Here is a 26,231-nt window from a genome sequence, read left to right as displayed (position 1 = left end):
TGTGTTATTATATGCAGTATAAATGTAGATGCTAGTTAAAACTATTTCTGTTTAAAGTTCATGTGATATCGCTGGTTGAAATCTTTATACCATTAACACTGGTTCATTCTATTTAACACATAACAAACAAACACACAAACACACACACACACAAACACACACACACACACACATAATAATGATGTAAACGTTGCTTACTATAAAGAAAACCTGTTTTGTCATGCCATGTCAGATTAAGTAACATTACAGTCAGCTCTCGTTTATCCGACACTTGTGCGTTCAAAGAAATATGTCGGATTAAGGAGAGTGTCGGCTTAATGCATTTGTGAGATAATATCAATGTTTACTAAAGGTCATGATCGCCATTCTGTTGCCTGCATATCAAAACACTACATCTCGTTATCATCATCGTATGTAACAACTGCTTCTACACTAGCATGTGGCCATCTGGTGAAGAACAATTTATAATTTTAAAAAGTATTTGATGTTTTTTTGTTGTTCAGTTTTTTTCGGAGGCCTTCAGCTGTTTAGTTTTCAAAGTGTCAAGGAAGTCGAGGTCACTAACATCAATCATATATCTACGTGGTGTGTGAGAAATATCTGCAATGTGTTCAAAGACGTTTTGACCTCAGTAATTATATCAAAGAATCTCTATTTCTTCTTAGTCAGTATAAACTGGATTGCAAAACAACCAACATCATGTGTCTGTCAATGTAGTATTTATTTCCAAGTTTCTCTGAAACTGAACATACAGATTTGACAAAGCAATGTCGGATCTCAGATCCACGAAGGATCAAATGCGACGGCATAAGAAAGAGTTGGGGCGCTTTTAGTGGTTTCATTGCAGTTGGCTCTGCTCAACACTCCTTGGAGGTACCATCGGTTGTTGCTGTCCGGACACATTATGGGACTTCCCAAATCATCCTGAAATATCAAGTGAGTAACAAAGGAATAAGTGTTCCTATCATAATATGAAATAACACGTGAAGTGTATTCATAATTAATAATATAAATGGTATGGTTAAACGCCGGTTTGAAACATTTAAGTTGTATCAAGACATGTTAGTTTCATGGGATGACAACCAAAGATAGAACGAGTCGTGGAACTCATGATAAACGTCTGCTGTTACGGCCAAGGGCCACAACTCCACTGAGAGACTTGTACCGTAAGGTAAGTGGTGCTCAACAGAAAAATGTCTACACCAGACATTATTTTTCAACGAAACATATTTGCGTTAATATAAACATTAGTGAACCCTATATGAATGTACTCTCCAGAGTATCACACAGGAGGAACATATCTACTAAAAATCATCACTTGAAACAACAGACAAATTCTATGAATCGAAATGTTCATATGACGTAAATACCTCTGTAGTGCTGCGACCTGCATCCATGTCCAAGCAGAGAAGATTCTCTGTAAACGGTACGCTAGACACTCTGGAGATGGCACTGCATGATGTTTGGTCCAGAATGGTTACATTCTGCTCTAGCGGCACAGCGGCAAAGGCAAGATCCCCATTCCCACTATCTGAAAATGCAGTAAGATTATCATATATAACGCTCATTTTTTTTCTATACTAGTGTGCGACATAACAGACCACATGTATAACTGACGCACAATCAACTCCGAAAGCCCCAATTCTTTTGAAAATGTGTCCTTCCGAGAGTGGGTGATTTTGGTTTATCCCGCTTGTGGAAATATTACAGGAAAATCGCAGCGGGGAACAACTGAAATGGACTTCACACAATGTGCCCATGTGGGGAATCGAACCTCGGTCTTCGGCGTGACGAGCAACGCTTTAACCACGGGGCCACAACCCCTGTGACCCTCTGAGACGTCGACTGTAACTAATGCTATTGGCCCGTTACGTCAATCATTGAATTGATATGGTGGGCCACAGTATATCTAAATAGTTTCTCTGTTCCTGGTCACTATAGCTTAAAGTATGTTCATGATGTCATTAATACTTGCAATACCGGATTCTGTTCGAATACACATGTAGTAACCTTCAGAAAATGACAGCACAAGAATAAACCGTATTTCAATAGCTTCACAACCCAGTGAAGGATATTTTTTGTTATAAGGATCTCTGCTGTCCTTGACCGATGGCACACAACCATCCATGTCATCGAGACTGATTGCTCGATTATCCTTGATTGCACGTGACCTTTAACGTCGAATACAATTGGTGTTGTGAACGCCGTTTTAGCATTACCTGTGCCATACTACAACGGTGGACCACAACAATCTTTTGGATCTTTTGGATACGAGACATTGTACTAGTTGTACCCAAAACTGGGACATGGTGAACGAACGCTCTAAGTACATTCCCCATACCTTACGTAAGTGAAACATGAATAACTGATGACCACACGTTATATTAGGGACTACACTTTCTCCGTTAAGTGCAGGTTCTAGTACTTTCGTTGGGTTGAGTCCTACCAGGTAATCGAAGTATGAGAATCTTTACTGAGGAAGTGTAATCCTACATATAGCATGCGTTATGTCTGATGACTTCCTACAATTGCGTTCTTATTCGTAATAACCACAGTAAATCAATTAAGAAGAAAACAAAATCAATCTCTATGTTTTGTTTTATGTCACTTATGTATTCCTATGACAATGAACATTTTCCCCCGCTTACTTTGTGGATATATAACTTTACTCTGAATGTTACTTCTCAGTTTTACCTACGTGAGACACATTTGTTTGAAGAAGGAAACATATATTGGAGAAGAGAAATAATGTTCCATGGCATTACCTCTGCGTCCCCAGCCGACCATTTTGCAGGCACCCATGTTCAGATCAGTTGTAGTATTGGATGTGCACACTGGCCGTGCACACATTGACACGTTTACTTCGTTGGTTAGTTTCAGAATCGTTAGACCAACTTGTTCTAGACCTGCAACAGAAATGTTCCATATATATTTACATAAGTGAGGCATCACTTATATGTGATCCATGAAGATCTGGTTAATTATGAAAAGAGCAACAATATCTTTTTGTCAGGTTTGTCATCATATCCCAAATGCGTACATCGATGGTCATGACAGAGAGTGTGTATTGTCTGATTTTCCATTATTTACATATCATCGCATGTCAGTTTGAATACCGGCGAATACGGATTTATTTATTTATTTATTTATTTATTTATTTATTTATTTATTTATTTATTTATTTATTTATTTATTTATTTATTTATTTATTTATTTATTTATTTATTTATTTATTTATTTATTATGGGTCGAACCTATTCCTGTAAAGAATGATTTAAGTATTACTTCGTTAGCTTGATTTCGATTGAAAAATACGTTGAAAACAGGAAAAAGTAATAGTCATAATGCAGTTAAACTAAAAGCTCCTACCAATATGATCTGAGCTGAGGAGATCTATTTCCATTTTCTCCTCTTCATCATCATCCATGTTTATGAGGTAGTCTCCAAAGTCAGCTTCCAGGGCTCCACCTCTGAAGAAATGTATTGAGGACAGGATTATATACATGATATAGTGAGTAGGGTGTGATTGGTGTGATGCAGGGAGGGGTTGTGCGAGTTCGGGTTGAGGGGGATTCGTGTGTGTGTGTGTGTGTGTGTGTGTGTGTGTATGCATGCGTGTGTGTGTGTATGCGTGTGTGTGTGTGCGCACCCTGTCTATGTCATGTTGCCATTTTCGCTTCAGAGCGAGTGAATGAGTGACTTTAGTTTTACGCCTAACTTAGCAATATTCCAACTATATGGCTGCCGTCTGTGAACATTCGAGTCTGGACCAGACAATCCAGTGATCAACAGCAGGAGCATCGATCTGTGCAATTGGGAATCGATGACATGTGTCAACCAAGTCAGCAAGCCTGACCACCGGATCCCGATAGTCGCCTCTCACGACAAACACGATCGCCTTTTATGGCAGGTTGCTGGAGACGTGTTCTACCCCGGACCTTCACGCGTCTTTTCGCTTCCGAACATTGTATCGTTTCAGTCTACAACGGACGACACATTGGCATCAATAGATCGAAAGGATCGAATTTTACCTATTGGGCTGTATTCTTACAGTCGTTACACCTTATGAGTTTATAATCATATCATGTAATAATGATGACTATATTTTAATATAAATATCAGTGAAAAAAGTTACTTACGGGATATCTTTGTAGATATCGAACAGTCCTTTGTTGACCACGAGATGTTCTCTGGAAACCAAAACACCGTTCATGGCATGGAAGCTGGTAAACGGAGGTGAACTGAACCTCACAGACACAAGCCAGGGCCAGGAGCATCGAGTTGTGCCACTACCTCCGATTGATCGTCTTGATCTTCCAGGTGCCAGCCCACAGGCTTCAGCATCTTGAGATCACAACATGGAAGATAGGTGTGATATAGGGGATATTTACTTCATATTACAACAAACATATTTATCTCATCACATCAACTGGATATATTTTCACCTGCAATACAGTCAGGAATGGGGATGTAAACAAGATTCCCGGCCATCACATGAGTTTGGCTAAAAAACAAAGAGTAAAATGTCTCTCGGGTCACTTTTTTGAGCGCTTAACAATTTTTACTGCCCTTTGAAAGAAATAATTTTGACTTGGCTGTGTCCCGATCATCCACTTGTCTACTCTAGGAATGAGTGTCTGTAAGAACGAGTGTGACTGATTCATTAAGTCATTAAGATTTACTAAACTCCCTAAGCTGTATTTATGAGATAAAAAACATAAAAATGTGTTCCCCCTCCTAACTTATTTTTCTATCAAAAATGAAAAAGAAAGTCCTACCGCCATCGTCACTTCTGAAACAAATGTGCCCCAGAAACATATAATTATTTTGGCGTAGCCTTTCTGGAGTCATCTCTAAGGCACTTGTTGTAAGAGTGAGTGAGTGAGTTTAGTTTTGCGCCACTTTTCGCAATATTCCAGCGAGGTGGTCGTCAGAAATGGGCTTCACGCATTATACCCATATGGGGAATGGTACTCGGGTCTTCGGCATAAAGCGAACGTTTTAACCACTCGACTATCCCGTCGCCACTCAAACAAACTACCTCACATAGAAACAGTGCGTGAGGCTTATGCGTTGTGTGTATATGATATTGCCCTAATACCGTTCAAGGTAACTCGTTAAATCCAACTACCGACCGCTACATATTCAGGGTAAATAGAACCAGAGTGTTACCTTCACCAGAAGTAGTTTGGTCACTGGGGTCGACACCTGGCTGTTCAGAAGGAACTCCACAACAGGTCAATCCTTCCTCACAGAAAGGTATTGCGGGTGATTCCTGCACATGTGGCGTAGATCCAGGCGGGCAGGAGGAGAGGCATTGCGAATCCGCGTGGAAGACCCGACACCAGTCTGAAAGTCACAGAACCTCATTTAATGAATATTCATGTACATGAACAACGTGAAGACTGAAGGGTCACCCATCTGTTCAGAGGAAATATTTTGTCTATTGCTATGTGTACAATGATATTGACACATAGACGGCAATGACTGAAAACAACTGGATTTACCGAACATCATCAAAACGCAACAAACCTTAGTTCCAAAATACATCAAAGACATCCGATTTGATTGCATGTGATTCGCAATCGAATAACAGGTTCTTGTGATACACGACAGGTTAGCTAAAAGATTCCATGGCCAATATCGACCTTCTCATGGCGGTTTGGGAAATAATCTAATATTGTATTTTAACACACGTACAATTACAGGACCGAGAATGCAACGGAAAAGCGACGTCGGCGGAAACATTTCCTCTTTCAGTGTCAAGAAGTTTTGGTACATTCTATTGGTAAAATAACATGTTCATTTATATTGCGCTAAACTCCATTCACGAGGTGAATGCTCATAGTTCTAATGGCCAATGAAAGGCATATTATTACCGCGGATAACAAAGCTGCCTGTTAGGCGCTATGAGGTTATAGTCACATGACTTATCCCACCGGGTACCCATTTTCTGCTGGGTGAACAGGAGCAATTTTGAACAAACTCACTTGCCTAAGGTGAGAATACATGTGTCATATGTGCTTCAATGTGGGGCAGGACTGAAGTCCTAGAAACTCCCAGGAGCTGCCGTTGACCCATCCGAGCACTGCCCTCAGCCATAGTTTCGTTTATGTGCAGTTTAACGCCTCACCCAGTAACATTCCAGCTACATAATGGAGGTTTGTAAATAACAGAGTCAGGATCAGACAATCTAGTGAGTGACATAATGAGCACCGATCTACACAACTGGGATATGATGTGTGTCAACCAGCCTCATCACGCCTGACCACTCGGTCCATGTAGTTAGTTGCTACAAGCATGGATAATTGGAGACCAGTGCTAATCTTCACGTATAAATCCTGACTTAATTCGATTTATTATAAAAAATGTTTCCGTCCGATCCTGTTGAAGCTCATCCCGACCGTATAAGCACACAGGTATCAACATTCATCTGAGCTACTCAATCCGGAGGTTGTTGAACTATTCACATTGACAAATAAATAACCGTAAGCCTCAGGTTAAACTGCACCTAAAATAATTGGGGAAAACTTAGCAATTTAAATGATTGCACATAACGATCTCACTAACCGGATCTAACCGATCTAAGACTAGAACCATTTTCATTCTGGGCTGTCAAATTATACTTACTGAACGCAGCACTTGCAGCAGACACCAAACCAACTAACAACACCAGGTTGCGTAGAGTCATCTTCGCCGGTTTGGGCTGAAAGAAAGTTACATCTTCTTATATAACGCTGCCGACACGTAAATTCATTTGAAACATTTTCAAAGGACAGTTTTACTTATGAAAGACACGGAAAGGTTGGCATCAGCTACAGCTGCACACAAAGGCTGGATTTAGACTATCTCAGAAACAGACTCTGATGAAGCAACAATCTGCTGTACCACCCATCATCCTTTTGTTTCTCCCAGTGGAAGAGGCTTTCACAACCTGGTGCAGAAAAAAAATTTGACATGCGTCCATGAATATCACTATAAGCGTAGACTAACAAGTATTGTCACCTTTTGATTCTGCCACAGATGAGTCAATTTTGACAAGGTATATATTTGGAAGGTGAAACTGTCAAACGTATATTGTTGGAGCTTGCTGCCAAGGTGAAAATGCATCTGCTACGAGTGATAGTGTCTGTGTGCATCCTCTACAGGGGAGTTGGAGCCGCAGGTGAGTGAACTTTGAACTTTGGCCTATGATCCTTGTCCCATGTCCTCTAGAAGTGCTAGAAACCAATATTCGCGAGGTTAATTTGATTCCCTGATGATCCAATTTCTGTTGATCTCTGAGCATATGTATCCGACGTTGTGCTACTTCGTTAAGGAATGCCAGAAACCTATCTTCGTTGTTTGATTCCTAGTTTCACTTGATTCTGTTTCTGTTTGTGTATCATTGCTCCAATGGCAACATTCCGCCTGTAAACCTGGAGTCTGGATATGACTATCCCGTAACTGATGAACATCGATCAGTGCAACTGGGATATGATGACATCTGACATATGACAATTTCCCTAATTGCTAGTGCTATCATTGTACATTGTCTTTTCTTTTGTAGAGATTTGCACCGCCCTCTACCCAAATTCTACCTGCCAGGCACAATGTCCAGAACCGTCTATAGTAGAGGCTCAAGGGGCGCCATACTGCTACTCTGGGATGTTCTGTTGTGAGACAGTAACAACGCCAACACCTCAAGCAACAGCGACAACTCCACCGGTAACAACATCAACTCCACCATCAAGAGGTGACTGCCTTCAGTGTTGTTCTGCACATATGAATTTGCTATTACAGTCGAACCTCAATGTCTCCAACCCGGTTGAGACGAATTTCTGTTATGTCAAACTTATCGATCGGTCCCTCCCGAGTTCCTTACATACTTCCCATGAAAGTTTAGACTTACTAGTATAAAAATAACCACTTACTGTTTTAATATAAAATTTGCATTTTTAAAAAAAATTAATAGATTTATTGCAAAAACAAATTCGTAACGTTGAAAAGATTATTGTCAGGGTTCAAGAAATAATAAAACTCAATGGAAATTGGCAAATTATTAGCATAAAGTATTCCAGGACCCAGCTATTCGCATGCATGACATTTGCACATTCCTTTCCGCACGTTGATGCATGATCATCTGTGTAAGGTATGCAATTCCTATTCAGTAATTTAGCACTTCGGATATTGTATATAGACATACTAGTTCAAGTAACCGTATATTCTCTGCCGGACAAAAGAACATTAACGATCCGTGTTTGACGGCGACTAAAATGGAGCACAAAACCGTTGCTGATGCATTTGTAACGTTTCGAACCGTTTTTGCTCTGGAATTTTCACGTGGAAACAATTCTACCTACCTACCAACCTACCCGTCAATTAACACTAATGTTTCATATTTTGTAATGCCGGTAAATAAAATTTTCTTGCTATTGTTTGTCTGCAGTTTGTGGATTCGATGCGTTACCTGTGACTCCCAGGATCATGAGTTCCAATCCTTTCAATCTAAATGATTTCTCGTGTGCATGGCCTTGGATGGTCCACGTACTCTATGACCTTCAAGACGGTCAGGGCCTTCAGTCCTTGTGCAGTGGTGTCCTCGTTTCCAAACAGAAGTTCATCACATTAAAATCTTTCGTGGAGCCATTGTAAGTATTGAAGGTAATATTGACGAAAAGAGTGATTCACTTTCATTTCCCATTTCCCATTGTGTACCATCCTGCTGCATAAACAAAGATCATTTTGTGCTACATGTCCAGGGTCATATCGTTGTAGAATGCGGGAGTGTTTCGTTTGTACAAACCAGTGTAATGTCATTTTTTTAACATTTACCATGTAGGATAAGTTTCGTTATTAGGTCTAAACGTCTTTCATTTCAAGGTTTACCTATTAATGTCGTATAGCAAAGACGCAGAACGAGACAGTCAAACATATTCGAAACTGGCCAGCAGTCGGTTTGGAGCAATGCTATGTTGTAGGATTATATACAGATGAACAATCAATGTCATTACGATACCGAATACTTGACAAACACACACAAAAAGGGTGTGAAACATTTAAACATACCTGGAACCTTCATTGTTGAGGGATGTTCACAATATTCCAGCAGTATCGAGACATGGGGACATCACAAATGACCTTCACAAGTTGTACCAATGTGAGGAACCCACAGGGGGTCTTCAGCAGGGTCCCCATCGCCCCCAGAGGTTGTAAATCGTCAAAAGCGAGTTGATACCGATGAAGGCAACACGTAACCTTGTAGAATGTGGCTACCACGCATTTGTCAAACACCAAACAGTGCAATATTGGTTAGCTGGCACCTATACAAAGCAATATAGCACGTCCACACAATACCATGACTCTTTGCTCACAGAGCTGGCCAAGACTATCAACTCTATGCTGCTGTCGGAATTTGCAACATCACAGGCCTTGAGTCAGAAGAAGTATTCCCCCCAGGGACATTGAAAAGGGTGTCCTCAGATATCAGCTCTTTCGACGCTGGTAAGTGATAAACCATTGATTGCTTAAAACCAAGTCTATTAGTTCAGTGACTAAGCATCATGTAGCAATGTCTGCTATTTACACCTCTTGTACAATATCGGAGTTGAACCATCTGTAAATCCGATCCAGCAATATCCAAGAATAAATATTCAATTTCCATTGACAATAATGTCTGTCCAGGTATTATATGAAGCTTTTACATGTCATTTATCAACGTCATTAGGTCAATCATCAATCGAAACTGCAATCTACTTATTACCGATATGAATTCTGGCGTGAATATGTCTTTGAATGACCGTTCCATCTTCATCTTCGACAATAACGGAAATGCTTCCTCCGGAAGTCAGTTTTACCAGTCTGGTTTTACAGAGTGGGATCGACTCTAAATATAAATGTCTCTGGAGATGAGGAGGAGGAGGAGGCATAGGAGGAAGATGTTATTTGCTGTTATGATATGTCCAATTGATGTTCAGGGAGCCTGGATCTTGCCGTGGCTACACTTGAAGAAGAGGTCGGAGACTACAGTATCAACGTGCTTCCTGCTTGTCTGCCAGATGAAAGAACAGTGATCAATGGGAACCAGTGTTTCATGGCTGGATCTGCAAATGGTATTTGCCTCTGAGCTCTGTGTGTGCTGACTATCAAACAGAACTATTTTGAGATCAGTTTTATATATCTCATTATTCAAACCCTCGCGATTTGAAGTATGCATTCCTTCTTTGTTTGTTCGCGTCTGCACATGTTACGATGTGTGAAGCCGGACTCAATCAATTTGGGCAGTTGCTCTCAGGGTTTCACTTTAGATAAGATATACTGATTGTTTTCCGAAAGTGAATACATAAATACATGCATGCATCCATCCACGCATCCATCCATCCATCTATCCATCCATCCATGCATGTACGCACGCACGCACGCACACACACATACATACATACATACATAAGTACATTTATGAAAGGCTTTTAATCAGTGCAATTGCTCTGATATCTGAGTCCACTTTATCGATGTGCAGAGGTGAATAGGTGCGTCTTGACACCACTTTTGAACTCTACTTTTAAATTCTATTTCGGAACGAAGGCTGGATGGTAAATTGTTCCAGAGGATGGGTTCTGCTCTAAAGAAAGATCTGTCACCATATGACTTAGTTCTGGTTTGTGGTATTTCTCTTGAGCCGAGTGATCTAGTGACATGTGGGTGATATGGTGTCAGGAGATCTGAGAGGTATTTTGACGCTAGACCGTTTAGGCACTTGTAAACAAGGAGCAGGAATTCGTAGTCGACCCTGAAGCGAATTGGAAGCCAGTTGAGAGTTTGGAGGGCAGGAGGGAGGTGATTAGTCCTGTTGATTTGACAATTCAATCGTGATTCTGAATTTTGTGTCATCTGTAACCTGTAGAGGACTTGTTTTGCCACACCATACAGCAAACAGTTACAATAGTCCAAGCGGGATGTCACAGTATAGTTTTACGCCGCACTCAAGAATATTCCAGCTTATGGCTTTTTGTTCGAGACATATAATGTTATTCAATGTTTTGGTATTGTCCAGAAGTTTTGGGACCAAAAACCTTAAATCAGGAAGATGTTCAAATATTGATGGAATGCGTCGGAAAGTGACATCAAACTAAACCTTCTCTACCATTAACCTCCGCCAAAGGACACTAACATGAACTGTTTCCATGATTTGGAAGTTCGTTACTTACACTGGATAATGGATAATATCACGCTTTATGTCTTTTCCCAGGTGAGATCGGTGCGGGGCGCGTAACAGTGATGGATCCCACAGTTTGTGCAGCGTTCAACAACATCCTCCTTAACAATTCGGAGCAGCCTCCAGGCACCTTCTGTACCAACGTGTATTCTGATAATGTCGACGCATGTGACGTAAGGAGCTGATAATCCAGTTTTAGAAAAGAATGCAAAGAAACAAATACACTTCGGTCAATTTTAGATTGTAGGGTCAGAATTGTTTTGTTTTAAATCCTCAGGTTTTTTTAATTGAAAAGCGTGTAATGGATAACAGGCATGTAGTTACAGGTTATTTTTTCTCTTGTGGTAAGTCAAAAACCTCCTTTTCGTTCACTCGTGATAATTAATCGACGGTGGAATTAGGAGTTAAACCTGCCTTTCGACATTAGAGGTACATGCAGTATAACGAAATTATTATAGCTCTAAACTGAATTAAAAACCGAATGAATTACAGGCCATTGCAGTCTATTTTGACATAATGTAGACATATGTATACATTAACACCCATTTCTGTGATTTCCGCAAGTAATGACACGAACCCATCATCGCTGAATCCATTTTTATGGACATATGTGTAATTTACGACAGCAAAGTCGCCCTAATCTATCGATATATCGGTAGTTTGTTTGGTGTCCGCCATGTTGGTGGGCATACGGAAATATTGCAAAATTACGCACGGAAAATCATAGACCTGCAAGGTGATTATCTACTTCTGAACGACTTTAATTAGTCAGTTACTATCCATAATTTACTGAAGTCGTGGTAGAATTAGGAGATAAACATCATGTGTTGGCCAATTTCCGGGTGTTATTGAGTATTTGAAGGACGGGAATGCATCAAATGAAATATTCTCGTGCTTCAAATACTCAACAACACCCGGAAACTGGCCAACACATGATGTTTATCGACATTGTAAACAAAAAAGTACACCAAAGGGATTTTACTGTCTGCACTCGTTTACATCGAGTAGGGGTACAGCAGTGAAGTGTCATCAGCTGGCCGTTTCAGCTGGTTCCCATGGTAGCATCTGGAGGTGCTCATTTGTGACGTCATTCTAACTTTACGTCACATGATCATGTTTTTCAACCAATCAGATTACAGAACACAGTGACTTTTGGTTTACAATGTTCATTGATTATTGCTATCATTACGGCTGTTGCAGGGGGATGAAGGGGGTATGGTCATGTGTCAGGATGAGGAGAACCGCTGGGTCCTGAAGGGGATCATACAGGAGGGTACATGCCTCGGAGCCAGGCCTGGCGCCAATGTCATCGTTGATATTGGAAAAATCGGCAGCGACCTGATCAGCAACGTATTTGCAACACCCTAGTAACATCTGCAAGTCCCCAGCACACATATGGATATGCTCAACTCGACTTTGTATTACCGTTTTGTTAAATGTTTTGCTGAAACTTTACCTGTGAATCAAATCTAATATTTGATCAATTGTCATAAATAAAGCTTTGGCTTGGAATACACGTTATGGGGTGTTTGTATTTCTGTTCATTGAAATGGATTATTTGGCAAGTGGGCTGAGGTAGCTGTATGTGTCTTTGTGATTTATTTATGCTTTACGGACTGGTCATGAAAACGGTGGTTGCATGATTCTTAAATGATTTGAACCAATGATTTGTTTTGGTTCAACTTGGGAGTGATGTTATCGTTAGAGAACGAAGCTGAGTGTATTGAATCGATCATAAACGAATATGGTTAAATGAGCGCTTAGTTAAAGGGAAGCGTATCTCTGAACCAGTGGCTAAATCGAAATCTGCAGGTACAGTCTATCTCGACACGAGTACACTCTATTCAGACAATATCGACACACAAGTACACCTTGCTACTCTATCTTGGTTTGCACCCTACATAGTAGACACTGCACCATACACTGTTTCAGTCTATTTCCTGTTGTTGGCGCCTCTTCAGTCTGCGCAATATACACTGTTTCAGTCTATTTCCTGTTGTTGGCGCCTCTTCAGTCTGCGCAATATACACTGTTTCAGTCTATTTCCTGTTGTTGGCGCCTCTTCAGTCTGCGCAATATACACTGTTTCAGTCTATTTCCTGTTGTTGGCGCCTCTTCAGTCTGCGCAATATACACTGTTTCAGTCTATTTCCTGTTGTTGGCGCCTCTTCAGTCTGCGCAATATACACTGTTTCAGTCTATTTCCTGTTGTTGGCGCCTCTTCAGTCTGCGCAATATACACTGTTTCAGTCTATTTCCTGTTGTTGGCGCTTCTTCAGTCTGCGCAATATACACTGTTTCAGTCTATTTCCTGTTGTTGACGCTTCTTCAGCCTGTTTGTATCCGCAAGTACGCACTGCCGAATCCCATTCTCTGTCTGTGTAAATACGGTTGTCTGTCATATCCCTCTCTGCTTCTGCCAGACAGTATATATTGATCATGAGAAGCTAATTGATACTCTGAAGCCAGTGATTGGGATTGACTGAGTAGCCCTACAATGGCTTTCAACATTGCTGAAAGCGACATAAAACTGAACTCACTAACTCACTCCAGACTGTAAAGTGACTTCCTGTACAAGCACGAGTTTAGTTCAAGCCTTTGGTATAGACTGGAATATTGCTGAGTGCGGCGTAAAACTAAACTCACTCACTCACTCCCTTTGCTACCATTTATCTGACCTATAATAAATTATCGAACTCACACCAATATGTAACCCATCCTGAGTCCTTCGAGATACAGACCAGCATCTCTTCCATATTCCAAAACAAACCTGAAATGATTTGTTAATAATAACGCTGCAGATCTATGGAACAAACTCGTTTTTCAAGTCTCATCGGTCAAACCTGATGTCTTCTGCCTAAAATCTACTGCCTTCTGTGTTGTGTCCCACTGACAGAGTTCATATTGCAGCATATTTATTGCGCTCTGAGCCTCCACATTTTGTTTGGAACTGGCGCCATAGAAATGGACTCATTAAAGTTATAAACAGGCACATATTAGGTTATGTCTGGTCGAGAAACGGACATTTACAAAGGTTTTACTATGAACTGGTGCTGATCTCTACTCTCCTGGTCATCGAGTGTGCGAGGGTGTAAATGGAATGTGGCGTGATATGAATGGATCTATGAATGGAGTTTTACCTCTAACGTTCCCTTGAAATTAAAATGGCAGTCATAAAAAGGGTGATTTCGAAAACATCCACATACTATTTTGGCTAATTCGATCTTTACACCGTATAATAACAAGGAGGCCCAACTAGACATATAGAAAGACGTTTTTAACAGAAAAAACGGCTAATACCGCTATGAATATACAGATAATAGTACACATACATGTATATGCTACATTTCGATCCCCAGTTAAATCCTAAAATCATTTCATGATACTTTCTGATTAACCCAAGAAAAAATATTTGATTTTGGAATCAATACTTTGGAATTATGTTCAAGGGGGCCCTTTGATTGGAAACTTTCCGCAAGGTGTGACCGTTCTCTGTCACACACACAAATGGAATTGAAGACAGTTGACTCACATTCACTTATAAACGTCAAAGCTTTAATACACAAATGTGCAGAAAAAGAATTTCAGTCTGCTTTGAAAGGAATGGTACATTCTGGCTGCATCGGATTAGGTCATGGCCCATCCTAATAGTTCAGTTATCTCGAGTGTGTTTTAAGCTTCTGAAACGGTTGCCCAATGCATAAGAAACAGATCAAATTAAATAAACGAATTTATCCGTAAAGGTTCAGTGTTGAAACATCGTTCGTCGTTGATTACAATGACAATCCGTCCTCAATTCCGCTGAAAGACTTTGAAGATGCTGGAGGTGAAGGATGTCCTCCGGGTGTTTACTGGGCTGCGGTGCATGTGTCCCAAACCCAGTTTATAACTTTAGGAACATCCGATACGAGAATGGTGCTGCTCTCACACGGGATACGAGTGGTCATCAAACCTTGCAGGGTGGTTCTGTAATTGTTTGTGGGGTCATCACAGGCAAATGGTCCCCCGTAGTCACCCTGGAACAGGAGAATATAGGTGTCGGTCATAAATGTGTTTGTTTTTACGATGCATTTAGCAATATTCACGGCGGGGGACACCAAATATTGGCTTCACACATTGTACCCAAATGGGGAATCAAACCTGGCTCTTCAGCGTGAAAAGCGGACGCTTTAACCTTACTCTACCCCATCGCCTCTATGAGGAGGGAATAGATTTCGCCCCTTTTGTGCAAAATATGCGTTACGTTAAAGGGCATTAAATACGTTTGGGGGAATTATAAAATACCTCGAGAAAGAGACACGTCAGTAGTAAAGATGACGACTAACTGACTTTGGTAATGAATCTTTCTTACCACACAAGAGTAGGTCGTAGCTATATTTTGGGCACACTTGGTGTTGCTTGGGAATGATGCGTTGGATGCTGTGGTGTAGTAGACAATAGCTTCACATGCAGCTTTGCTGAACGAGTTTAGGTAAGCGACTTGAAGAAGGTCCTTCAGTCCTGACATTAGACAAATGAACAAAATATGTAATTTGTGTAGATTTTGAAAGTGTGTTGCGATTATGTTTGACAGATAAAAAGTAGTAAGCAAAAGTGAGGGTTTGGGTGATCCTTCTCCTTGGAAACGCTGTCCAGCCGGACCCACCAAGAACATTCCGAAAAATATGAAGACTTCCATGACTGCAGCCTTATGCATTACCAAGAGTGTCAGAAGGGCTGTGCTCCCGGTAAAAATCTGCGCCAAGAGATCAGGAGGTACCAAACAAAGGGCACCGAGAACAATGGTGAGCCTGACGACAGTGTACTAGGAATGCAAAGCGTGACATTTGGTTATTAGTATTGTTGTTGTTATTGCTATTGTTGTTTGGCATTGTGACTCACTTTCATCTTCCGTTATTCCCCATCCGGTAACTCTGCAGGATTCACTCTGGGTGCACACATCTGAACTCGGCAGACATATTGGCCTCACCCAATCATTGTACGTAACGGAATCAGTTAACTCGATCATACAGAAGGAGTTTGCTGCAAGTACAACAACAGCGGAAGTAGTACAAATAGAATTACTATAAACAGTACAAATAAGTCTTAGTAAATATCGATCTATAACCCGCGTTTTATATGTATCGTCCTCTACTATTAAACTGTTTTAGAATTAATTACTGGTTTTAAAAATCTATCTGTAATAATCTAGTTGTTTTAGTGTCCTTCGTTGACATTTTTACGATTCACTATTATGTATAATATTTATGGTTCTCGGCACGATATGGCTGAGATATTGCCGATGTGACGTTAAATATTAACTCACTCACTCATAGTAAATATAGATACACAGTGAACATAGAACAATAGCTTAAACATAACATTACTGTAAACCATACATATAACTAAAGTGTAAATACAGATAAATAGTGCAAATAGAACGTTACAAAAACAGAACTAATAATTCATTAGAGAACACAGATAAATAGTGCAAATAGAACGTTACAAAAACAGAACTAATAATTCATTAGAGAACACAGATAAATAGTGCAAATAGAACGTTACAAAAACAGAACTAATAATTCATTAGAGAACACAGATAAATAGTGCAAATAGAACGTTACAAAAACAGAACTAATAATTCATTAGAGAACACAGATAAATAGTGCAAATAGAACGTTACAAAAACAGAACTAATAATTCATTAGAGAACACAGATAAATAGTGCAAATAGAACGTTACAAAAACAGAACTAATAATTCATTAGAGAACACAGATAAATAGTGCAAATAGAACGTTACAAAAACAGAACTAATAATTCATTAGAGAACACAGATAAATAGTGCAAATAGAACGTTACAAAAACAGAACTAATAATTCATTAGAGAACACAGATAAATAGTGCAAATAGAACATTACAAATAAGGTCAAAATACTAGTAGAAGAAACAGTAAAAATAGATGAATATGACGACGAGATACGAATTGTACAGATAGAATATCAGTACAAATGTGACCAATAAGAAACCATGTCGTCAAAAACCAAATGAGTCATGAGTTAGTCGAGGACATTGATAGTTAACTTTACTCTTTTCACGGAAGTACAAGACCAACACGTCTTTGTGAATTAATTTCCGAAAACAAAAGAGGTCAGTAAAATTGTACACCATTTTACCCTCTTTCGAAATCAAAACAACACGATTCTTGAAAAAATCAATTCCGTATCACGATGAATATAAACTACAAATATCTCCCAATATGACCCCACTAAGCGATATTTCTAAATGTTAATACGTTTAAAGAACATTTGCAGCAGAAGCACCTTGAAAGGAGTCCTGGTTGTTCGTGTTGCTGTAGTCAATCAAAAGGTCTCCAAATGTTGACGTTACGTTGTATTTGTAGGCAGGATGAAAATACACGTTCTTCACTTGACGGACCTGTTCCTGCTGAACGCCATTGTAAATCTCGGGAGAAGAAATGTTGTATTCACCCAAAACAACAACCATTCTATCTTGATATGTTTCGTCGACATCACGTCTTCCTACACTGGAAACAGAGGTAGATTTACACCTGAACAGGTTGGATATTTATAAAGACGCCTATTGAACACTTTGGTACAATTATTATGGTTTCTTCCTCTCTGTATTTATTAATATTGAGAGAGTGAATTGGAACATGTTGAATTGGACATGACTTTGCCATCAATAACACAGGGATCAACTGATGTGTTTTTACCTCTGTTTCGTATGTTACATCAGCTGGATTCTATTTCGGCAGATAATCGAGAAGTTCTCGCTAAGCACAGTAGTTAAATCTTTAGCAACTCCAAATACACAGATATTACAAAGATGCACTTCTGGATGTTTCGCACGGGTCTTGCAAATATGCTTGTTAAACACCGCACTCAGAAATATTCCATATGAAAAAGATGAAGTCTGGGCCAGACAATCCAGCTATCATCAGCATCTTCATCGATCTATTGAACTGGGAAACGAAAGCATGTGTCAGTCATGTCAGCGAGTGTGACCAACCAGTCCCGTTACTCTTCCGACAAGCATGGGCCTCTGAAGACCAATTTTAATCTGAATCTTTACGAGTTCTCCACTTTGTAACACATGTGTTTCTACGACAGTGTATGCATACCTCATAAGTGCTGCACAGTCCGTGAGAACCCAATTCTTTTGAAATAGAACTCCGCCAGCGCCATGAAGTGAGTTACCCAGAGTTTTGGGGAGATTGGGTCCTCTCATGCGTCGAAGTGATGCCTGCCAGGGAGCTTGCTTTGGTTGGTTGTCTCTAGAAAAAGCTAATCGAGCAGTAGGTCCCCATACACCACAGTTGTCCTCGTTTGCACAACTAGCCAGCGCTATAAAGAAAGTAAGTATATTTCAGCAATTTCGCGTCGGGGGACAAACTTGAAATGGGTTTCATACATAGCAATCATGTGCAAATCGAACCCGGATCTCCGGCGTGGCGTTAACCAACGGCACGCCTATTTGTTTCTAGAGGTGCAGTATAATTACCCGCCACATGTATCTTCGATATGTAAGTGGTGCTATTCTCTGACGTAACTTATTACCCAGTGTCCCTGTCATGCTAATGTCATGTTGGTTGTACCCATATTACACTACATGACTACCTAAATGTTATGTAGCCTGAATGTTCGTTTTCATTCTGGGTGTGTTACGAACTACTTTTCATGTCTTGAATGCATTCTATTTGAATAAGTATACACTGCCATTATGAAACAGAAATATATTAGGCCAGTATGGTGACAGTATCCATGTACATCCATACTCTCGCATAACGGTAATTGCAGTTGTGTAGCCTCCTCTCTGAAATGAATATTGCTTGTCTGAATATGGTATTATATGGTGTTGTTACTGTTACAAGTCTCATGTACATCCATATCTCACACGAAAATGTATCTGCCTCACTGAAATGAATAAAATATAAAACAAAAAACAAAAAAACAAAACAAAAAAACCCACAAAAAAACAAAACAAAACAAAAACAAACAAACCAAAAAAACCTACAGGTCCATCGTGAAGCTCTTTCGCAATAATCTATAATAAATGGTTTTTGCTACTACAGCAGAATACTTTTATAACGAACACGGATATAACGAAACGAAGGGATATAGCGAACTGTTTTTAAAGTCCCGAATAAACCACTATATGTTATCATATAATGTTTGTAATGTATGTAAATGCGTAAGAACAATGAAGAATGTGAGAAATAGACTTAGAAAAAGCTATTGTTGTTATTGAAACTGACTTCGCGTATACATATTTGCCGATTGTGAATCATCCTATAGCCCGTGAAGATAATGCCATTATAGAATAAGACACCTATCACTACAAGTCACGGTCTTGTTCATGCAATGCCTGTATTTCTTCAATATCACTCTCAAAATATAGTAACTTTTGGGATAGGATCTAAGCGCAACAGAGCAAACATGTCGCGTAACGAATTGACCCGACTGAATGGGTATGTAGTTCGGTTGATATCTTACGTGTATCTGCATAGTGAGTGAGTGAGTTGAGTTTTACGCCAAACTCAGCAATATTCCAGTTATATGGCGGCGGTCTGTAAATAATCGAGTCTGGACCAGACAATCCAGTGATCAACAACATGAGTATCGATCTGCGCAGTTGGGAACCGATGATATGTGTCAACCAAGTCAGCGAACCTGACCACCCGATCCCGTTAGTCGCCTCTTACGACAAGCACAGTCGCCTTTTATGGCAAGCATCTACCCCGGACCTTCACAGGTCATATCTTCAGATAAGTTAGGTATATAAAATGAATCACAATTCTGATTCTGTTCATGTACTTAAAGGGCTTATGCACATTGTTTTTTGCAGAGTTACGGGTGTTTTTGTTTAACGCACTACTGAGCAATATTCCAGCTATGTGACTGCGATGTGTAAATAATGGAGTCTGAATCAGACAATCCAGTGATCAACAGCATGAGCATCCACCTGGAAAATTGGGAACAGATGACATGTGTCAATCCTGTCAGCGAGCCTGACCAACCAATCATCGTTACTCCTCGAATAAGCATGGATCGCTGAACATCAGTTCGAACCCGGATATTCTGGTCTTGCAGGTTACGAAGAGGGGTGACGCATGCTCAGTGTTATCTCACAAGCATCGTATTTTTAACAACACGGTAACTGTCGGTGATGACAGTTCACCAAAGTCCATTACTCACGTGTTCCAGTACAACATGCAAAGCCGGTCCTGCAAGCTACGAAGCTGAAAAACGTATCAGCCTGCCTGACAGTTCCCCTGGGACAGCCTCCTTCGTAACAAACGCCATCACGATAGAGAACCGTACACACTGAAATATTGATGACACAGCAAATAAATCAATCCCGATATCCATGTGACTATAACCTTCCAGCTCCAAACAGGCAGCCCGGATTGTCAGAGGTAATAGCAATACACAAACTGTGTGGGCGCTTCGAGCAGCGCATCATGCTTTGGGAAATTCTCGTGACAAGGGGACTACTATTATTAAGAGATTCTTACCATGATTAATATCATATGTTACAGGTGATATATCTGATTATCTTATGATACAAATTGGGGAATTACTTTCTATAGTGACATTTAGTGAGGTCTTGGTGTAGATCCTAATATTATAGACACGAAATGATGATTATTGTTACAATCATCTATAATTAATATAAATAATAACAGGTGATAAAGGTGTGTGTGTGGGGGGGGGGGGGGGGGGGGGGATAGTCAGGGTTACAGGTTGGTGACCAATGGGAAAAGGGAGAAGGGCGTCGGGACCCAGCTATAAGCGGTAGCAAAGCCTAAAGTCGGGAGCCTAGTGCGCTCCCACTCTTGGTGTTTGTCAGATGGAATCGTCTGAGAAATTATCTTAAAAAGCACCAGCATTTGGATTACGACCGGAGCTTTGTGGCTGAAGTCTTACTGGGTGACCATAGTTTGGGCTGACCAGCAACACAGTCTTAATAAACCTATTGAACGAAGATCATCGCCCTGTGGCTGCTGGAGGAACTACGGTAAAGTTCCAATGACCCCCTGGTACTGACATTGTACCTCTCTCTTATCGCCAGGACCGAAGTACGGGGGCATACCGTAGTTCTGGTAAAGTATTCTTGAATCCAGTCTTTAAACCAAACTCAACTGACCGACTCACTGACCCAAACAGTGAGTGTTTTGATTGCCAGGGTGGATAAAACATCACATTATTTGAATGCTGTGCACACAGTAACCCAGGTCATAGAATCCCGGTGGAGGCACCGACAATTTGTGACGTGGGTCTCATCCTGTGTTGTGTTCCTGGACAAGGAACTTGGTCCACGTTGCAATCAACCCTCCCAACTGTTTAAAATGGGTACCCGAGAGGCGGATGTACGGACCTATACGTTCTCGCTTAGCGCTTAGCAAGGACAATGCCGTCGGGGTAATAATGTAACACCTGAGAGCAGATCGCGTTGGATTAAAAGAAATGGCACAAAAATTTACATTACTATTATCACAGCCCCTTTTACAATAATACGTCACATACAAATGTTCTTGATATAGCCCAGAAAACAAAAATATTAAACCACACCACCATTTCACATGACCATTCAACGAAAGTAGATAACCAAGACACGTTTTCCGTTTATTTAGGACTTCAAAAGAAATTCTGTCCATTGCATGTGAAGAGCTGGTGAAAGACTTTAAACATTTCTCTAAGACTCATTTGCTCATAAACCATGGTATATTGTAGCATTTGTGCCGTAAATATATCGAGGCAAGGACATCATGTTTATATTCCGTTTCCCATTTTCAGACCGACCTATAAATTTTATTGCCGACCCCCCAAAGAAATTTTTGTGTTTTCATTGATGAGTACGATAAACACTTCTAAAATGATGTCGTAATAGCTAAAATCTTCCATCTGAATGTATCTTGACAGAAGAACCTTGCCATTGCCGTCAAAATATTTTCATGACTACGTTTTTGTAGAACGACGTTCGTCTAAATCTACATTTGCCTGCATATACGTCGATCATGTCCACATAGCGAGGTGCTTTCTTAAGCGTCATGTTGTCATTCACAGCACTGTGTGCTTACTAGGTGGGTCTGACTCACAAATATCACGTTTTAACTTAAAAGCCTGTTGCTAACTGAAGCGAGAAGCTTCATACACTTGCTCAATACAAGAGGAGGGATGGGGTGACATTGTCTGGTGCGTTGTCCATCATGCTTTTCAAAACACTAACAAAGAGTTGTTTACATAGCATCTTCCTTGTTTCGTTTTTATGAAAAAGTAAGTCAGGGCATCGTCATGCTTCCATTACTTCATAAATACTTACTCAGAATCACGTTTTTAATAAAAAATCAACTTGATAACTGTACCAGAATGCGTATATTTTCAAGTCAATACAGCTCCTTGTTCTGCAAGGGCAACTTTCCAAACGTGATGCGTAATGTGCAAATTCAGTGAGTCAAGTCAAGGACCAAGTTGATGACGGTGGAGGGTATCGGACGTGGTATTGGGAAAGGTTTGCGTGTGACACCTCTCAGACATGTTTGACGATCGTATAACGCATTGCATACGTTCCAAACTGAACATATGATGGATTTGAGCATACAGACAAAGTAAGATAACAGATGTATTTCGGAGTGACAATGGTTTTACGCCGCTATCATCAATATTCCTTCAGAAATGGGCTTCACATGTTGTATCCATGAGGGGAATCGAACCAGGATCTTCGGCGAGACGAGTGAACGCTGTAAACACTAGACTACCCAACCGCCCCTGTGTTTCGGATATATGGGAAGGGTCATCATTGTGTAACCACATTTTACATCGGAAAAATATATTTTTGCAGTGGAGCATTTCATGATTTGGGAACGTTTTGGTAAACAAATAAGATACTTATTTATCCCTACTACGACACTCTCAAAAAATATCTAAAAGATAACATTGTCAAACCGAGTTAAATACACCCAAGATATATATTTGAAGTAATTTCCTTGTTCAGTACAAAGGTTGTCATTATGTTATCTGTTACACACTATCCCTAACCTAATTAACAACGTAATTGGACATTATAACAGTCTAACTGGACAAACACTTTTTGTTATCCAATATGTCCGTTACAATGTATAGAGAGCGTGTCATTAGTCAAGGTTGTTGTTTTTTTAAAATACCGAAAGAGACGAGAACTTAATCCTAAGCAAACTGTTTTTAACCAACTGTTTTCAGCTTGTCAACTATTAACACTAGGATATTCATAAATATTAAAACATAAATATTTAAAGAATGATACGATATTCCGTAATGGTTTCTCGAACAGTTTGGACGGCGAATCACCACCTTCCATACTCACATAGAATCTTACAGTCCGGAAAAACATTATCAACAGCAGAAAAGAATCGCGTTGTGATTTAAATATATTTTCCGCATATATTAAAATTGAAAATTGTTCCAATCTCACCTGTAAAATCGGACCTTACGGCTTGTACGGCCAAGGCAAGTGTTAGCAGTTTGATAGCCGCCATCTTCTTTCTCGCTTACCAGGGCGGAATATCTGTCAAAATACGGTATATATCTGCACTATTCATTTCGTGGAGTTGGTAAACATTTGAGAATACTATGAATGCAGGGTAGCCATTACTTTAGGTTGTCACACCCAAGTCAAACAACCCCACAAAAGCCTATGATGGGTAGGAGGCGATACATTGGTCGAACGGCTGGCAAGGGCGACTGAAAAGGCCGACCACTAGTAATAACCGTTGTTGACTCAACATAGGCCTTACCGGCTCATAAGATGGTGTTGACGAGTGAATATGCTAATGTAATGCTTGTGGACTCGATGACGTTCCGCGTTATCTCGTTACGCCTTTGCAATACAAAAAAATATATTCCTGGCAACTGTTCAGAGTCAAACCTTTTTCAAAAAAGGACTAACAATTTTTTGTTTTTCATTCTGAATACCGAGTATAGTATCAATAAATTCTAATAGCATGCAAGCTTTATTTACTATAATTTCGTTAACCTCGTTGAATTGTCGTTTAAAAATGCCAGTGTAACGATAAATATAATTATCCATGATGACAAGAGTTCAATTACATTGCTTTGAATTCGTAACCTGTGTAAACAAAATATATTGCATATAAACTGATTCTACATATGATTTTTGTTTGTTTAGCAATTTATAACAAAACTGGATCAGTTATTGCTCCATAGTGTTTATTGATCAAGTTGCTTCTCTGATTGGCGGCAGGGTGTCCAGGTGATTAAGGGGTTCACACCAAAGTCCGGGGTTCTATTCCCCACACGGGTACTATGTGTAAAGTCCTTTTCCGCAGTGATATTGATTGAATATTGCTAAAAGTGGCATAAATTGAACTTACTCACTTCCACATATCAGTACAGTCGATAATCGTTACACAGAGAGTTCACTGGTAAATATTGATAACGTTCACTTCTACCTCAAGTCAGGGAATCGACTCTCCCAACGCTAACTCGAGAGGGCTTATCACAATGGTCCTATATCATAAATGACATCACTACCACAACTTATTGCAACAGGGGGTGACCTAACAGGGCTTTTCCAATTATAATTACACACGTATATGTAACCTCTCAAGTTACAAGATTGTGTTTGCTTGTACTAGTCTTCCTTGTTTGGGTGTCGTCGCTTGTACCCGAGTACCCGTCTTACGTAGCCTTACCCCCAAGATGGGTCTAGTAGATGTATATTTGCCCTACTATTGTGAGAGATGGCAGAGAGAGGAGGTTCATACAACCTCCCTTCCGCAAATAATGTGTATCATGGTTTCTTTGAAACATTCAGAGCGGCACCCGGGAAAGGGAAACTGGGCGGGGATTAAAATAGGCTGGGATTAAACTAGGCGGGGATTATGCGTGATTCCGACAACAATGTTACTTCGTCTATTGCTTTCATAGAAAATAGTTCGGTGTGTTTTGTTGCATGAATGTTCATATCTGAAATAGAGCGGGATGAGTGAGTGAAGTTTGTTCAGCCGTGACGAATATTGTTTCAGTTATATACAGTTCAGGGCTCACATGCACAAAGCAATCTTAGCGCTACGACCATCTTAAGCCTCTGTTAAAGTTACAATTACTGTAGCGCTACGATCGCTTTGCAAGTCCACTTCGCTACAACCGTAGTTCGTTATAACTATACACACTAAAATAAGCAGTGACGGGACAAAACTAACAGATCTATATATCTGTCAGTTTGTCATAAACATAGTTGACTGTACAAGTCTGGGTCCTTATAGCTTTGAGACGTATCATTCATGCAGAGCAAATTGCGGCATTATGTAATATTGCTGTTCCTAATCGCAGAAGCAACTATTATTAGAAATGGATGAATATCAGAATGGGCTCATGTAAGGCACACTCTAACCACTGGGTTAAACGTTATCGCACATGAATGAAAATGAACATATGAAACCATTGCATGCTCATTTTATAATTGATTTAAACATAATATATTTCCATTGAAAGATACCGAATTACTAAATAAGCATAGGCTTATATGAATACCGCTCGGGGATACAACAGAATAGTTAACATGTCATAATGAATGTACAATGTGAATGATACGTAAATGTTACAAAATCGGAAAATAACGCCAGTCATTGCTAAACAGTGTATCATATAAACAAATTATTTTGGATGAAATGTGGCTCGTATATTTATACACAAGTGGACTGACATTAAAAGTTCTTTGTGTACTAACAACGAACGGTTTTGGTTTTCAGACAAAACACATCGCAGGTGAAACTCTTTAGTATGTATTGTATTGTGAAAGCTTTAGTATGATTGGTAAAAGCTAGGTGTGTACATATAGGTGTATGTGTGTGTATAAGGGTTTTTATATATGTATAGACACACACACACACATACACACACATATACACACATACGTATATACATACGCGTATATGACATACATACATACATACATACATACATACATACATACATACATACATACATACATACATACATACATACATACATACACACCTAGCGTTGACGTTAATTC

At 39.9% G+C, this 26,231-nt stretch overlaps 3 protein-coding genes across 3 annotated transcripts; 1 reads left to right on the top strand and 2 right to left on the bottom strand.

The window, feature by feature from the left end:
- Positions 1-702: 702 nt before the first annotated feature.
- Positions 703-6,700, bottom strand: LOC137258759 (chymotrypsin-like elastase family member 2B). Its single transcript, XM_067796448.1, has 7 exons — positions 6,631-6,700; positions 5,173-5,349; positions 4,140-4,344; positions 3,370-3,470; positions 2,766-2,906; positions 1,371-1,531; positions 703-924 (listed from the first exon to the last, which is right to left on the bottom strand). Exons 1-7 carry the CDS (start codon positions 6,689-6,691, stop codon positions 778-780), a joined length of 993 nt encoding a protein of 330 aa, XP_067652549.1. The 5' UTR covers positions 6,692-6,700; the 3' UTR covers positions 703-777.
- A 404-nt stretch (positions 6,701-7,104) lies between these two features.
- Positions 7,105-12,562, top strand: LOC137257411 (chymotrypsin-like elastase family member 2A). Its single transcript, XM_067794745.1, has 7 exons — positions 7,105-7,165; positions 7,550-7,735; positions 8,429-8,630; positions 9,356-9,487; positions 9,961-10,091; positions 11,228-11,367; positions 12,395-12,562. Exons 1-7 carry the CDS (start codon positions 7,105-7,107, stop codon positions 12,560-12,562), a joined length of 1,020 nt encoding a protein of 339 aa, XP_067650846.1.
- A 2,480-nt stretch (positions 12,563-15,042) lies between these two features.
- Positions 15,043-23,709, bottom strand: LOC137257410 (elastase-1-like). The gene is made up of 7 exons (XM_067794744.1): positions 23,646-23,709; positions 20,390-20,518; positions 18,316-18,538; positions 17,495-17,718; positions 16,076-16,216; positions 15,546-15,694; positions 15,043-15,210 (listed from the first exon to the last, which is right to left on the bottom strand). The coding sequence occupies exons 1-7, from the start codon at positions 23,707-23,709 to the stop codon at positions 15,043-15,045; spliced, it is 1,098 nt and encodes a 365-aa protein (XP_067650845.1).
- Between the last annotated feature and the right edge of the window lie 2,522 nt (positions 23,710-26,231).

The sequence above is a fragment of the Haliotis asinina genome, chromosome 12 (genome assembly GCF_037392515.1).
Source record: "Haliotis asinina isolate JCU_RB_2024 chromosome 12, JCU_Hal_asi_v2, whole genome shotgun sequence".
Lineage (NCBI taxonomy): Eukaryota > Metazoa > Mollusca > Gastropoda > Lepetellida > Haliotidae > Haliotis > Haliotis asinina.
The sequence above is the reverse complement of the archived record's forward strand: the minus strand, read 5'-3'. Positions and strand labels throughout refer to the sequence as shown.